The sequence below is a fragment of the Pisolithus orientalis genome (genome assembly GCF_024613125.1).
Source record: "Pisolithus orientalis strain OTSU chromosome Unknown F5J12scaffold_1, whole genome shotgun sequence".
Lineage (NCBI taxonomy): Eukaryota > Fungi > Basidiomycota > Agaricomycetes > Boletales > Pisolithaceae > Pisolithus > Pisolithus orientalis.
Window position 1 is genome coordinate 2,084,626 of NW_026260782.1, and position 11,902 is coordinate 2,096,527.

The 11,902-nt window shown below is 49.9% G+C and overlaps 4 protein-coding genes across 4 annotated transcripts; 1 reads left to right on the forward strand and 3 right to left on the reverse strand.

Moving 5' to 3' along the window:
• Positions 1-643: 643 nt before the first annotated feature.
• Positions 644-3,224, reverse strand: F5J12DRAFT_794613 (heterokaryon incompatibility protein-domain-containing protein). The gene is made up of 8 exons (XM_051744027.1): positions 3,148-3,224; positions 3,085-3,102; positions 2,973-3,034; positions 2,831-2,912; positions 1,114-2,767; positions 992-1,054; positions 833-878; positions 644-773 (listed from the first exon to the last, which is right to left on the reverse strand). Exons 5-7 carry the CDS (start codon positions 2,764-2,766, stop codon positions 852-854), a joined length of 1,743 nt encoding a protein of 580 aa, XP_051606051.1. The 5' UTR covers position 2,767; positions 2,831-2,912; positions 2,973-3,034; positions 3,085-3,102; positions 3,148-3,224; the 3' UTR covers positions 644-773; positions 833-851.
• Positions 3,225-3,283: 59 nt separating this feature from the next.
• On the forward strand, positions 3,284-5,783 carry F5J12DRAFT_794617 (glucosidase II beta subunit-like-domain-containing protein). The gene is made up of 10 exons (XM_051744028.1): positions 3,284-3,552; positions 3,664-3,875; positions 3,931-4,054; positions 4,109-4,168; positions 4,230-4,634; positions 4,684-4,806; positions 4,859-5,033; positions 5,096-5,170; positions 5,227-5,338; positions 5,395-5,783. Exons 1-10 carry the CDS (start codon positions 3,333-3,335, stop codon positions 5,524-5,526), a joined length of 1,638 nt encoding a protein of 545 aa, XP_051606052.1. The 5' UTR covers positions 3,284-3,332; the 3' UTR covers positions 5,527-5,783.
• A 443-nt stretch (positions 5,784-6,226) lies between these two features.
• F5J12DRAFT_902379 (cyclin-domain-containing protein) lies at positions 6,227-7,904 on the reverse strand (the record flags this gene model as incomplete). Its single annotated transcript, XM_051748289.1, has 5 exons — positions 6,227-6,423; positions 6,445-6,973; positions 7,050-7,556; positions 7,587-7,779; positions 7,879-7,904. 5 exons carry the CDS (start codon positions 7,902-7,904, stop codon positions 6,227-6,229), a joined length of 1,452 nt encoding a protein of 483 aa, XP_051606053.1.
• Positions 7,905-9,859: 1,955 nt separating this feature from the next.
• F5J12DRAFT_794625 (translation protein SH3-like domain-containing protein) lies at positions 9,860-11,445 on the reverse strand. Its single transcript, XM_051744029.1, has 6 exons — positions 11,423-11,445; positions 11,167-11,253; positions 10,983-11,098; positions 10,489-10,911; positions 9,957-10,428; positions 9,860-9,882 (listed from the first exon to the last, which is right to left on the reverse strand). The coding sequence occupies exons 2-5, from the start codon at positions 11,206-11,208 to the stop codon at positions 10,245-10,247; spliced, it is 765 nt and encodes a 254-aa protein (XP_051606054.1). The 5' UTR covers positions 11,209-11,253; positions 11,423-11,445; the 3' UTR covers positions 9,860-9,882; positions 9,957-10,244.
• Between the last annotated feature and the right edge of the window lie 457 nt (positions 11,446-11,902).

Sequence of the window (11,902 nt, forward strand, 5' to 3'; positions counted from 1 at the left end):
ATGCAATTGGGACATATTAGACACTGCTCATGAAAATAAAGTTGAGAAAGTTGGAATGTCAGTGCTGAACTTGCTTGCAAACCTCACTACATTGGTTACCAGTGGTACAAGGATATACATTCACAGTAAGTGATTTTTGGTATCTTTGAGCTGTTCTGGAAGGCAGCCACACCATTATCCATGATTACCATCATGGTAATCAACCAACAGTTGATGCTTTAGAATGTGATCTTTTGCATCCATCCATTACTCTGGTAACAAATGGATTTGTGCTCTGCATGAATATTTGCATGTAAGTGAATAGAGAAACTTACTGGTTTAGTGGGCATTGGCCATCACGAGTTACATCAACCTTAGTAATAACATCTTCCATGAAAGTTTTTCTAAAAATGTAGGAGGCCTGCAAAGTAGTAGAAGAATACTCTGATAGTCCCATCAAGGGATCCACATACACACATCTGACTGATTTTTGTGGCTTGGCCATCATGCTCTACCTTGGCCTTCAATTCCTAGGCTGTTGTTTGAGTTGACCATCAAAAGTGGGGCATGTTGACTCACTTTGGCAATCTTTGCATCAATTACATGCCAACATAAGAGCAAAATCTATCAAAACAGGTATTAGTTGAATCATGTTACTGCACAACTGCTCCTTATTCACACGGCCAACAATATCCTCCACCAGTGCTCATTTTTCATGATTGCTCTTAGCAGAATCCAAAGATTTTTGAAGCTCTGCAATTTCATTTTTAAGCAAATCTTGACTTTGTGCAGGACTAAGACACTCAGGAAGCATGAGTGACCAAACTAAACCTTGAAACTCTATAACCCTTACATTTGATCATGAACTGCCCTCAACTGGCACTCAAGTAATGAAATGACTGAAGTAAGCTAGGCAGAATGTATGTTCTTTAATGGGGAATCACTGGAGAGCAAAGGATGGACCTACAGAGACTCCATCCTTCTCACATTCCAGTGACACCACATCACTAACCTTGGGTTCAAACACTTGACCAGTACAGCACCCCATACAAGTCCTAATGCAATCACTTTGAGGCTGGAGAAAAGTGTGAGACTCCTAGTTATATCCTGTCTGAGCCAAAGAGAAGCACATACATGTGGATCATATGACCTAATTATTTTCTTGAAGCATTTCCCTACCCTAAGATCACCCTCATCACCATCCTCTTTCAACTGCCTGTGCCATACAGGTGTACAGCAGCCAGGACACACCACAAGATGAAGCTGGAGAGAAACAAAATATGATCTTTTTGTGTAGAGCAGTTCCACAGCTTGGGCAGTGCCAGGGATGTGAACATGGTTGGCAAGTGCAAATCCAGTCCGTTCTCCACCCTCTGCGATTTGTATCCGCAGCTCATTGATCCGATTGGTATGGTGCAGTAAGGTGTCTGGATCCGGAATATCTTCACTGGAAGGTCTGCCGGTCAATATGTGTACTGAATCAAGGCCAAGACAGTGACCAAGAATGACTTTGAAACCACAGGTCTGACTCTGACCAGCATAGTGAATAACTTTATAACCACGGGGTAATTCAAGAGAATCATCGGGGTGGTTGCAACACAGTTGCTGGTCGCCCAACTCTACTGTCCGAGGAATCTGAAACGTAAAGGAGCGGCCATCGATGGACCGGCAAGAGAGATCAAGTTCCCGGTCCTCAGCTTTACTGGTAGGGGTGAAGTCTCCAAAAACCCTGTAGTACCTGTCATCCAAGGACGCGATGAGAATGGTAACAGGACGCTGTAAATCGCCAGAACGACGGCATGCCAACTGTGCCTCATAATAGAATGAGGAGCTGCGACAACGGGAGACAGATAAGCGTGTCCTAATGATCCCCTGTTGTACCCGTGGCAATGGTCCAGTTATGGAGCAGTTGACTATATCAGAGCTCCCCCAAAAGTAACTCGGATTGTCTGCCAGGACACTGCCAGGCCGTTTCATCTCAAACCAAGCAAAGATAGAATGGTCATTGTACTTCTTGATGATGGCCTCCTGCAAGCGCTGAAAAGCATTTCTCGTCCCATACGACTTGAATATCTCCACTTCAAATAAGCCCATAAGTGAGTATGCCCAGTCCTCGTTCCTCTTCGTTTCACGGTCAGCAGCCCATGAGAAGATTTGAGCTACACTTGGACGATCCGTTTGCTGCGGTGAGGGTAGGCCATAGGCCAGGACATATTCTGGTATCCGGGTGATATGTTTCAAAGTGGGTGCCAAGGACTTCTTGTCGCCAATAAGCTCCCAGCCTCCGTTAAAAAACAGAACGGCCCTCGGAGCTATCAGTTCCTGTAGCGTCCATCCTCGCAAAAACCACCGGGGCTTCTTGCCCTCGGCCTTGGCGGGAAGTGTGTTTTCGATGACATCATGTAGGTATGCATAACACTTCTTCGAGTGCCCATACCACCGATACATAGAGTTGATTGCTTCTTCCCTCTCACGTTGCTCAATGCAACAGGTGTCGACCCATAGCCAGTTTAGTTGGTCGTGGTCGCGAGCCCGCCTGCAGCTCGCAACAATCTTCCGATAACCAGGAAGGTCCCTGATCCGTTCACGTGTCATACGCGTAAGACTGAGTAGTTGCTCAAACGTGACTTCGTCACTAGCTCTGGTGCTCCAGCAGTGGGACAGAATAGCATACTCCAGTCTCTGCAGTTCTTCACCATGGAAACATTTTAAAATTTCAAGATTAGGGTCGAGTTCCTCAGTACCCTCTTCGATGCTGAGGACGGCATTCACGTCAATGAGGTGCATGCTGTCCATTGCACAGCTGACTCAGTGGACCATTCCTCAGCGTTCAATAATGCCTCCTACTCACTTTAGCCTACTTTATCACCACTCCAGCCGACTTGAACAAATAGTGGGTATATATCACGATGCGACAACACTTCGAAGATTAGCTACAAGATTTTTGATCAGTCGACGGAAGGCTGACGCGTCGGTGGGTGCGAACGATTTACATAGTTTGCTCAACCCACGGAAGCCACGATATCAGGCAAAAGGTGCCTCGTAACTCGTCTTTCTGAATGTAGAACAGTAAATTCCCAGTCGTTCATAGGTCCCCTCACGCACCCTTTTCTCAGAGGAAGGCTGGGACAATGTTAGTTTTTGTATGGGTAGAGCGACAGTACTCACCCAAAGACAATAAATCTTGTCGCAGATTGAGACGAAACACGCTGATCTTGGCCGTGATGGACAAGGAGGTAATGTTGTTGCCTGTTTGGGCTTGATTTGTTGGCTGTGTTGGTTTCAGTACTTCTTGGCGAGCGGAGGTATATCAACTCACGAACTGGATGCATTAGCAGGGAATACCGTATCAAATGTATCCCTGGTTTCTCCTAGCGGCCTTACCGCTTCCTGTGCTCTCGGCAGTTGGCAAGACACATGGCGTCCCACCAAGCCACGTCGCGAAATACGTGCCGACGACCTCTACTTCGGGAGCGGGACAGACGTGGACATGTTTAGATGACTCGAAGCAGATCTCGTGGAATGCTGTGAACGATGATTATTGTGATTGCCCTGATGGGAGCGACGAACCAGGTGTGTTGTCATGTCTCCAGCGCATGCATGCCCGGGCAACCCCGCGCTGCAGACCTAGAGTTTAATGTACGATAGACTGACGCAGGACATGGGTTTGGATCATTTTTTCAGGTACGAGCGCATGTCCGAACGGCGTGTTTTTCTGCAAGAACGTGGGCCATATCGGCTCAACGATACCGAGCTCGAGGGTGAATGATGGACTCTGTGAACCCGAGTGTTGTGACGGCTCCGACGAGGCACCAGGCGTATGTCCAGACAAGTGCAAGGACGTAGGGGAGGAATATAGGAAAGAGATGGAGGCAGAACGGAAGTTGCGCAAGACGGTGCGTTGCAGCGTTGTTCACGCTTCCAGCACCTTGGTATTGATCCGTGTTGTAGGGCTCGAAAATCCGCGCATCCTATATTGCCTTTGCACACAAGGAAAAGAAGCGCTTGGAGGGTGGACTGGCGGACCTCGAGCAGGAGATTGCAACGCGGGAAAAGGAGGTCGAGAGATTGAGAGGTGCGGATCCTTGCCTCCCTCTCTATCTTAATTGGTTAAATTTTTCACTTCCAGGTATCGCGAAACGTGCCGAATCGCTTTCCGCCAAAGAACTAGAGCGAAAGAAGCAGTCGCGTATGTACATCTCCGTAATCCTTCTCGTGCTTGTAGATGCTAAACTTATTTTTCTCCTTAGCACTCTATCAGTCCCTTCTCACTCATTACACTGCGCTCAAGTCCCTTCAGCATGAGTACAAACAGCACCTCGAGCGCGAGAAAGCACTTGGAGACATCCTCGACGCACTTCGAACTGGGTATAATCCCAACTACCAAGACATGGCAGTTCTCGAAGCCGTACGCGGGTGGGAAACTCTCGCAGGGCTGCCACACATCAATAACGTACGGAAGGGCGAGGATGAAGGTTCCGAAGCCACTGATACGCCTCAGAGTCCTAAGGAGGCTAAGAAAGAAGACGAAGAAGACGGGTTGTGGAGCGCGGAAAGAATCGAGAGGGAGTTGAATAAGTTGTTGAATATTGATCATGTCTCTTTGCTCCTGGAGCATGAGAAGGTAGTGGACGAGCCCTCTTCCCAGTCAATCCGTGAGTCGTGCATCTTTTTGACGCCAAGAACTGATAAGATGGGTTGTAGTATTGGACGTGACAGCGTATCTCCCAGACTCGTTGGTCCCGTCCTATCTGGCATTCCGGGAAAAATTGTTGTCGTGGCTAGAATTGTTGGGCATCAAGGCGGGCAGCTCGGACACTTCCTCAGGTAAGATTTCTCCTTTACCACTCTGCCGCCCGCTTAGCCCTATGTCTAACAGAGGCCAACCGGGCACGCCGAGCCCTTTCCGATGCAGAACACAGTCTTAAGCTCACCCAAGAAGAACTCCAGACTGCGCATGAGGATCTCTCTGACCTCTTCAATCCTGAAGGTTTTGGTACGGAAGGAGAATGGAAGAAGCTTGACGGACTTTGTTTGGAGAAAGATCTTGGAGAGTGCGTTGCCTCCATTCTTTTACATTTCTTGGAATAACTAACATGTATATGTCGTCTGAAAGGTACACGTACGAGGTCTGCCTCTTCGACGAGGCGAGACAAAAGCCAAATAAGGGTGGCTCATCCTTCAGCCTCGGGTGAGCCTCTTCTTGGGTGTGTCATGCACAATTACTCATGATTGTCGTTCATACAGTAAATTTACATCGTGGAACAAACTCGCGGAACCCGGTACGCCGGAGTATTATACCAGACAGCGATATACACAAGGTGCCAAATGCTGGAATGGACCACAACGAAGTCTTGAGGTGCGTCCGCTTGGCTTCAGTGTGTATACATATGCTAATGACGACACCAACGGCAGCTCATCCTCACATGTGGCACGGAGAACGTGTTGCTTACCGTGTCTGAACCTGAGAAATGTGAGTATCAGATAACGGGAACGACACCTGCATTGTGTCTTCCTGTGGAGGACGGGAAGCGGGATGAGCTGTAGGCAGTCTAGCAAGAACATTGTATAGGATTCAACTACTATCGTTTGTCTTTTCCTTTTCAAATTGCATACCACATCACGACCACATTTTTTCGGGGTGTGTGCTGGTGTGACCAGAGAAAATATCTGGAACATAGCCATGGGTATCGTGCCTGGCAAATGGTCATGCATGGGATCTCGTGGACCGCAAGAAGCTGATCAGTGATCTGGTTACGTTCGGTGGTGGTTACCCAGTTGCCTAACTCATGAAAAGCCTATAGCCAAACATTCTAAACCCTTGTTCCTTTATACCCTGTGTTTTAGCGTTGATCATTCACATACATCCTCCGGTTAATCCATACATGCCCAATTGAGAGAAGGGAGCTGTTACATTTATTTTGCTATCTTTCTATTCATGAACAAACGGAGATAGAAGTCGTAATAGGTACCGGTATTTACAAAAGAAGTAGAAAAACGCTATCGTACGTTCGGTCAGCTGTTAATGTACTTATTTAAGGCATGGTAGAAGTGTATCGCGTGCTGTACTTGCGGTATGTGCAGTCCGATAAGAAGACAGACCTGTATTGTGAGGACGTGCATTGAGGCAATTAAAAAAAAGGAAGGCTTGCAAAAGCAGCGTGCAAACCATGCCGGACAAGATGGCAGCAATTATCCTGGAGATCCTTTGCATGCTTGTGGCATGGGGAGAACCAATTAACCCAGCCTAGGGGCTTCCCATCCCAATATCCTCGCTAATTTCGCGAACCCTTCTTTGCGCTCTTAGCTCGGGTGTGGCATCCCCTCTGTCACCATCGCCCTCTACGTCCGCACGACGGCCTATACCCTTATCAGCCAATCTTTCCACCGATCCGTCTTTCCCTTCGCCTCGGCTTCCATTACACTCGCCTTCCCGGACACCTTCTGGTTGAAACTCCCCCTCACCCTGATCCTCGAGAGCATCGCCACAGCATGAACTCGCAGAATTCGGTGGTCTAATTGTCGGCTCATCGTCCGTTGTATCTCCGCCCTCTGTCTCCGTTGTCTCGGTATCAGTGCTTACGATGCTGCTGGCATCATCGTCCCTAGAGCTGTTCGTTGGGTAATGGTGATGGGAACTGGAAGGAGCGTAACCATGTACAGATGGAGCATGTGCGGGACGCATGCTGGGCGTTCGGTCGGGCGCTACAGTACCTCCATAAGCGTCTATGGCCCCCATTGCGCGTGCCGGCCCAGAAGAGGAATACGTGGATGAATGCAAGCGTGGGGATATGCGAGGGTGGGGGGTCGCTGATGATGACGATGAGGATGACGGAACAGGAGGCGGAGGTTGTTGTTGTTGGGAATGGGAGAAAAGAATAAGTTGTTCTGCATACTTCTGCATCTCTTCTGGGGATATGACAAGACGGAAGTCGTTGAGGAGGAGAAATTGGAGTTCGAGTTGGTTAAGCTCTGCCTGAGGAAGACCCCCAACCTGCATACGGAGAAAAATATATTCATAAGCGCGCTCATGACCCACGGAAAGACGGAAGTGCCCGAAGTAAACAGACCTTGGCATATCTGGAATTGGTGTAAAATACGTCGCTAAAGAATTTACTGGCGACGGTGACCCCTGCGATAACAAGCCTATGCACGTTGTACGAGTCGATCACGAATGTTCTACCAGTTGTCTCTTGGGCCAACCGGGACATCCTATCGAAGTATACTAATAGAGCGAGGAACACCTCGTTCGTCGTCGGACAGTATCGGAGGATGCGGAGAAGGTAGGCCTCGAGGGTGATCGTGGGGATGTTGCGGGCGTGGAAGGTAAGTGCGGAAGCAGGGTTGGCGAGCGCTGCATGCGATGCGGAGGTGAGTGAGCGCCATATTGAGGCACGAGTGGAATCTTCCGGAGGAGTGGGGTGTGAGAATGTGGAGAGCGTATCTGCGGGGTCCGTTGATGCCAGTGCATCGTTAGTAGATGCGATTTGGGTGAGCAAGGAAGCAAGGAGTTTAAGAAGATCAGTCTGAACGTATGAATGGATGTCGACGGGTTGTGTGGTAGGTGGTGGCGCTTGCTGGGTGACAGGATGGTGTGGAGCATGCACAGGTTGTTTATCGCAAGGGGCTTTCTTTGTGGCAGCGTATGTAGGCTGCTGATTAGTCGAGTATGGTGGCTGCACGGCATTTGGCCGAGCTGGGTGCGAGTTACAGGCCACAGTGGAAGAACCTGAAGCGGTCTTTTGGGCAGATGAAGACTCTTGATAGTGATGGCGATGTTGTTGTATTGGCGGTTTTCGGCTAGCAGTTTTGGTTGTTCTGGATGAGATTGGGATTGAAGACAGACTAGAGATGTTAATTTCTAGTGATCTGTCGACTTTTCTGTGGTCTGCTGGGGACGGCAGAGGATGGACGAGGGCGAGCATGATTTTCGATATGGCCCTGCACACGCCAGCTGAGGCACCCAACCACTTGACAATCGGACAGACCAAAAAACGTGATCGTGGGAAAAGTGGATTCACGCGATGTGTCAACGGCCGAAAAGACGGGGGGGGGGACAGGACGAAAACAAAGATTGGACACCAGTTCGGGGTTATATAGGTGAGGTGGCAATCCAGTGGAGAATTCTGACAACGGAAGACATCGCTTTGACAACGTTCGTTGTCTTCGGCTCAGGGCCAACTTGCCATCATCATCAGCGCCTGAATCCGAGGCTCAACACACTGCCCGAACGCGTGCATCTTGGGATTGGCTCGTCCAAAAGACTCCAGCGTCCACCCCGTGTGTGTGCTATGTACATAAACGCTCTAGATCTCGATACGATGGCGTGGTTCGTTTTTTCCCATTGGGCATTCACAAACCTTGTTGAACCTGGCTTCTCCCGTTCGTCGCGGTCTTTCATTATCACCGGACGGAATTAATTTATACGCGGGCTTGTCCCTCACCTCCACACAGGCTTTTATACATGTAAGTGGACAGATACCCCGCTGTCCCCGCTTCCTGTTTCCTTGACCAGCAGTTTTTCATGGTCTTATCAACATCGTCTACGGATCATGCCGCGTCTCATCTATTCTAACACTGGTCTATATGTGGCAGTACGTGTCATTAAATGGATCTCATCATAGTTGTAGTCCAATGAAGACACTGATACATGTAGCAAGACGCCAACGCCTCCGCAATTGTCCGAAGCCTTGTTCAAATCCAGAGTACACGCCCGATGTATGCATACTTAATTAATGCGTTAGGGGGACCCACTCAGATCAAACGTTTACTCTCGGAACAACCTTGGGTGAGGCTTTCGAAACACCCGAGGTTGCACGTGCAAAGTACACTGGACTAATCCGACTCCCACCTGACGTCGCCTGACATGACATCGAGCTGTTTTTGCCATTCTCATGGACGGCTTAGGCACGCCGTCCTTCATTCATCATCATTATCTTGCACTTGGCTACAGATGGCATATTTACTTTTCCATCCTTGAACGGTGTCTCCGCTGCCCACGTGCAAGCACTGAGTGGTTGTAGCAAGTGCCTAACTTCTCTTTCCAAGGTGACATTCAGGAGCCCAGATATATGTAACTGCGCAACGAACGGAATGAACTTGGCCGTCGACCATCCTGTCACAGCTGCTGCGCGACATTGCCATACATGTACACATACAAAGATACATCTGGGCCACAATCCTGTCGTTCCCTCGCTGTCAGGGCCCTGTCAACTATATTTGTCGACTGATACAGCGTCGTCATCGCGAGTGTTGGGAGGGGCCTGGGATGGCCCAAAACGAGTGTAGCACACCTATCTACTAGGACATGACCTGTTACGGTTTACCAAGGCGCAGGGTGGGGTCACTTTCGCCATCCTCGTACCATATTCTGTAACGAAGAATCGACGCGCCTAGTGCAAAGTCGCCGTGTCTCCACTTGGAATTATAAAGGTCTGGAACAGAGTGCCTTATCCTCCAGGGTGAGCCGATCAATGCATTTAGGGTCTTGAGGACACTTCTCTTGCTCAATACACTTTTTGTGACCAGTAGGGCCTCGAAGCACACACTTTTATGGTCAGTACTTGATAACGTGGGGCGAGAGATCCTTCATCAACCCTAGTTCTTCGCGAATGCCGCCGAGGGTATACCGACAATCCACGACAGCACCTCGTCCGCGGCCTCGTGGAGTTGTGGGCTCTCATCCATCTTCTCTCCTAATAATAAAATATACAGGCTTCAGTGGATGCCGTGCGCTTACGCCTGTTATACAGCTTCTTCTTTGCTAATAATACAATGTATAAAGCCTCGCACCATGCAGGTCCGGGTCGGGTGTATAAGCGGTGGGAGCGAATACACCGAGGTTAGAAAGAAAGCTCCGCCCGGCCTCAATAGGGGGCCGCAATGATACGCCTAAATACACATGTGAGTTCCCTTCAGCAGCCCGGCTACCAAGACAGGTAGTTCTGAGATGAGTTGCTGCTGCCTGCGCAACGAAGCGTGTACCAGGTCATCCAGGGGCCTCTTTTCGTGTCATGCACGGCAGATCCCTCCTGGCCAACGGAGTTTCTGAACTTACGAAGGCAAGCGCAGCCATGCGGCACGTTAATTAACCGCGCTCGTAGTATCAGCGCGACTGAATCCCTCAAATAGCACACCTGCATAAAAGGCATATATGCATATGCGATAGCGCATACATCGTTTTGGCAGAGGATGGCATCGGCTGTATAGAAAGGAACACGCGTGCATGCACAGAAGGTAAAATATGGAAGCGCGGCCCAGTTGCTTTAAACCTCCTTGACTTTGACCGTACCACGCAGGAGACCTGTCCGGCGGGCAGCAATGAGACCAACCTTTTGTCCAGGAACGGCGGAGCGTGCGATGGTGGAGGCTTTGCCGATGTGTTGGTGGTTACCACCACCGTGGGGATGGTCGACGGGGTTCATAGCAACACCACGAGTACGAGGCCAGCTGCAAGGTACAAGTCAGAATTGAAGCCACGCGATATATAGACAAAGGAAAGTTAAGCACCTGTTGCGCTTAGCCTTGTATTTGTAGTATGCCCGACCAGCCTTAAGCAATGGCTTGTCGATCCTGCCTCCACCCGCAACAATACCCACTGTTGCACGTGCACTCCCTGAAACCGTCTTCTTTGCGCCAGAGGGGAGCCGTATCCGGGTCTTGTTGTCCTCTGGGGAGTGACCGATGACGGTTGCGTAGTTACCCGACGTGCGAGCAAGGGCACCGCGGTCGCCGACTTTCTCTTCTACGTTGCACACGATGGTACCTTCCGGGCATTGGTTGACGGGAAGAACGTTTCCGACCGCCAAGGCGGCTTTTTTGCCGCAGTAGACGAAGGCACCGGTGTGGAGGCCCTCGGTGGCAACGAAGGTCTCGGTGCGGAGCTTGTAACGGTAGGGGTCACGGAAAACGACGCGAGCGAGGGGTGCACCGCTATCATGTTGATAGGAAAAGTAGATTGAATAAAGATGGCGCTTTAAATGGGATAAAAGGAAGGCGCATACCGTCCGGGGTCATGGATGATTTCTTTCACGATACCGCGAATGTAGCCGTTGCGTTCTGCGTAGTCCAGAGGGCGGAGCTTGGCAGGCGCCTTGTTGTGGTGAGTGTGTGCCTTGAACTGGACGCGTGAAGAGAATGAATGAGTTCAGGAGGAAGTATAAGTGCACAGATATGGAGTGGACGTACGATGGCATGCGAACGCCTCTGTGCCCTAATGACCCGACCCATTGTTTATCTGCGAGGAAGATGTGAGTGGGATAGACGAGAGACGAGCTGGAGGGCATAGAAAGATGTGAAGACGGAATCCCCCAAGTGTATGCATCTGGACCAAGTCCGACCCATCCGTCGCCCAAACCGACCATTTCGCGAACTGATTTCTCCCAACACGATCAAGACTACGCCCTCGTCCTCCATGGTACCACGATCAGAGCGATATACTCACGTTCTTGTGTATCTTGCCGTGTCGTTGGCTGGCGTTGGGTGGTCAATGGTATCGTGCGTCTGCCCGAGGAAATTGAAGCGGCGCCACAAAATACTCGGAAAACTCCCGCTTTGGGTTTGGACTTACGTCAGAGAAATGACGATGGGCTCTGCGAACCTTAGTCGCGGAAACGACGGGGAATGGAAAATCGAGTATGAATTGGGAATGGTGCGGTGGGCGTACGGGATGGGTGTGTTTAAGGAATATATTCAAGTGCAGGGAGATAAGTACGTATCACACGGTCGTATTATCAGGGGGGAATGGATACACTAGAAAACACATGGATCGACAGAAATAATACATTCGCGAGGAGATCTGGCCCTGCCCTAGTGGGTGTTCCGGGATCGGGTTGGGATCGGAGGACAAGCGTCACAGAACCAGATAAATAGCTGCTACGATGTACGGACAAAAACTATGTACCTTACGGAATATGGGCCCCTC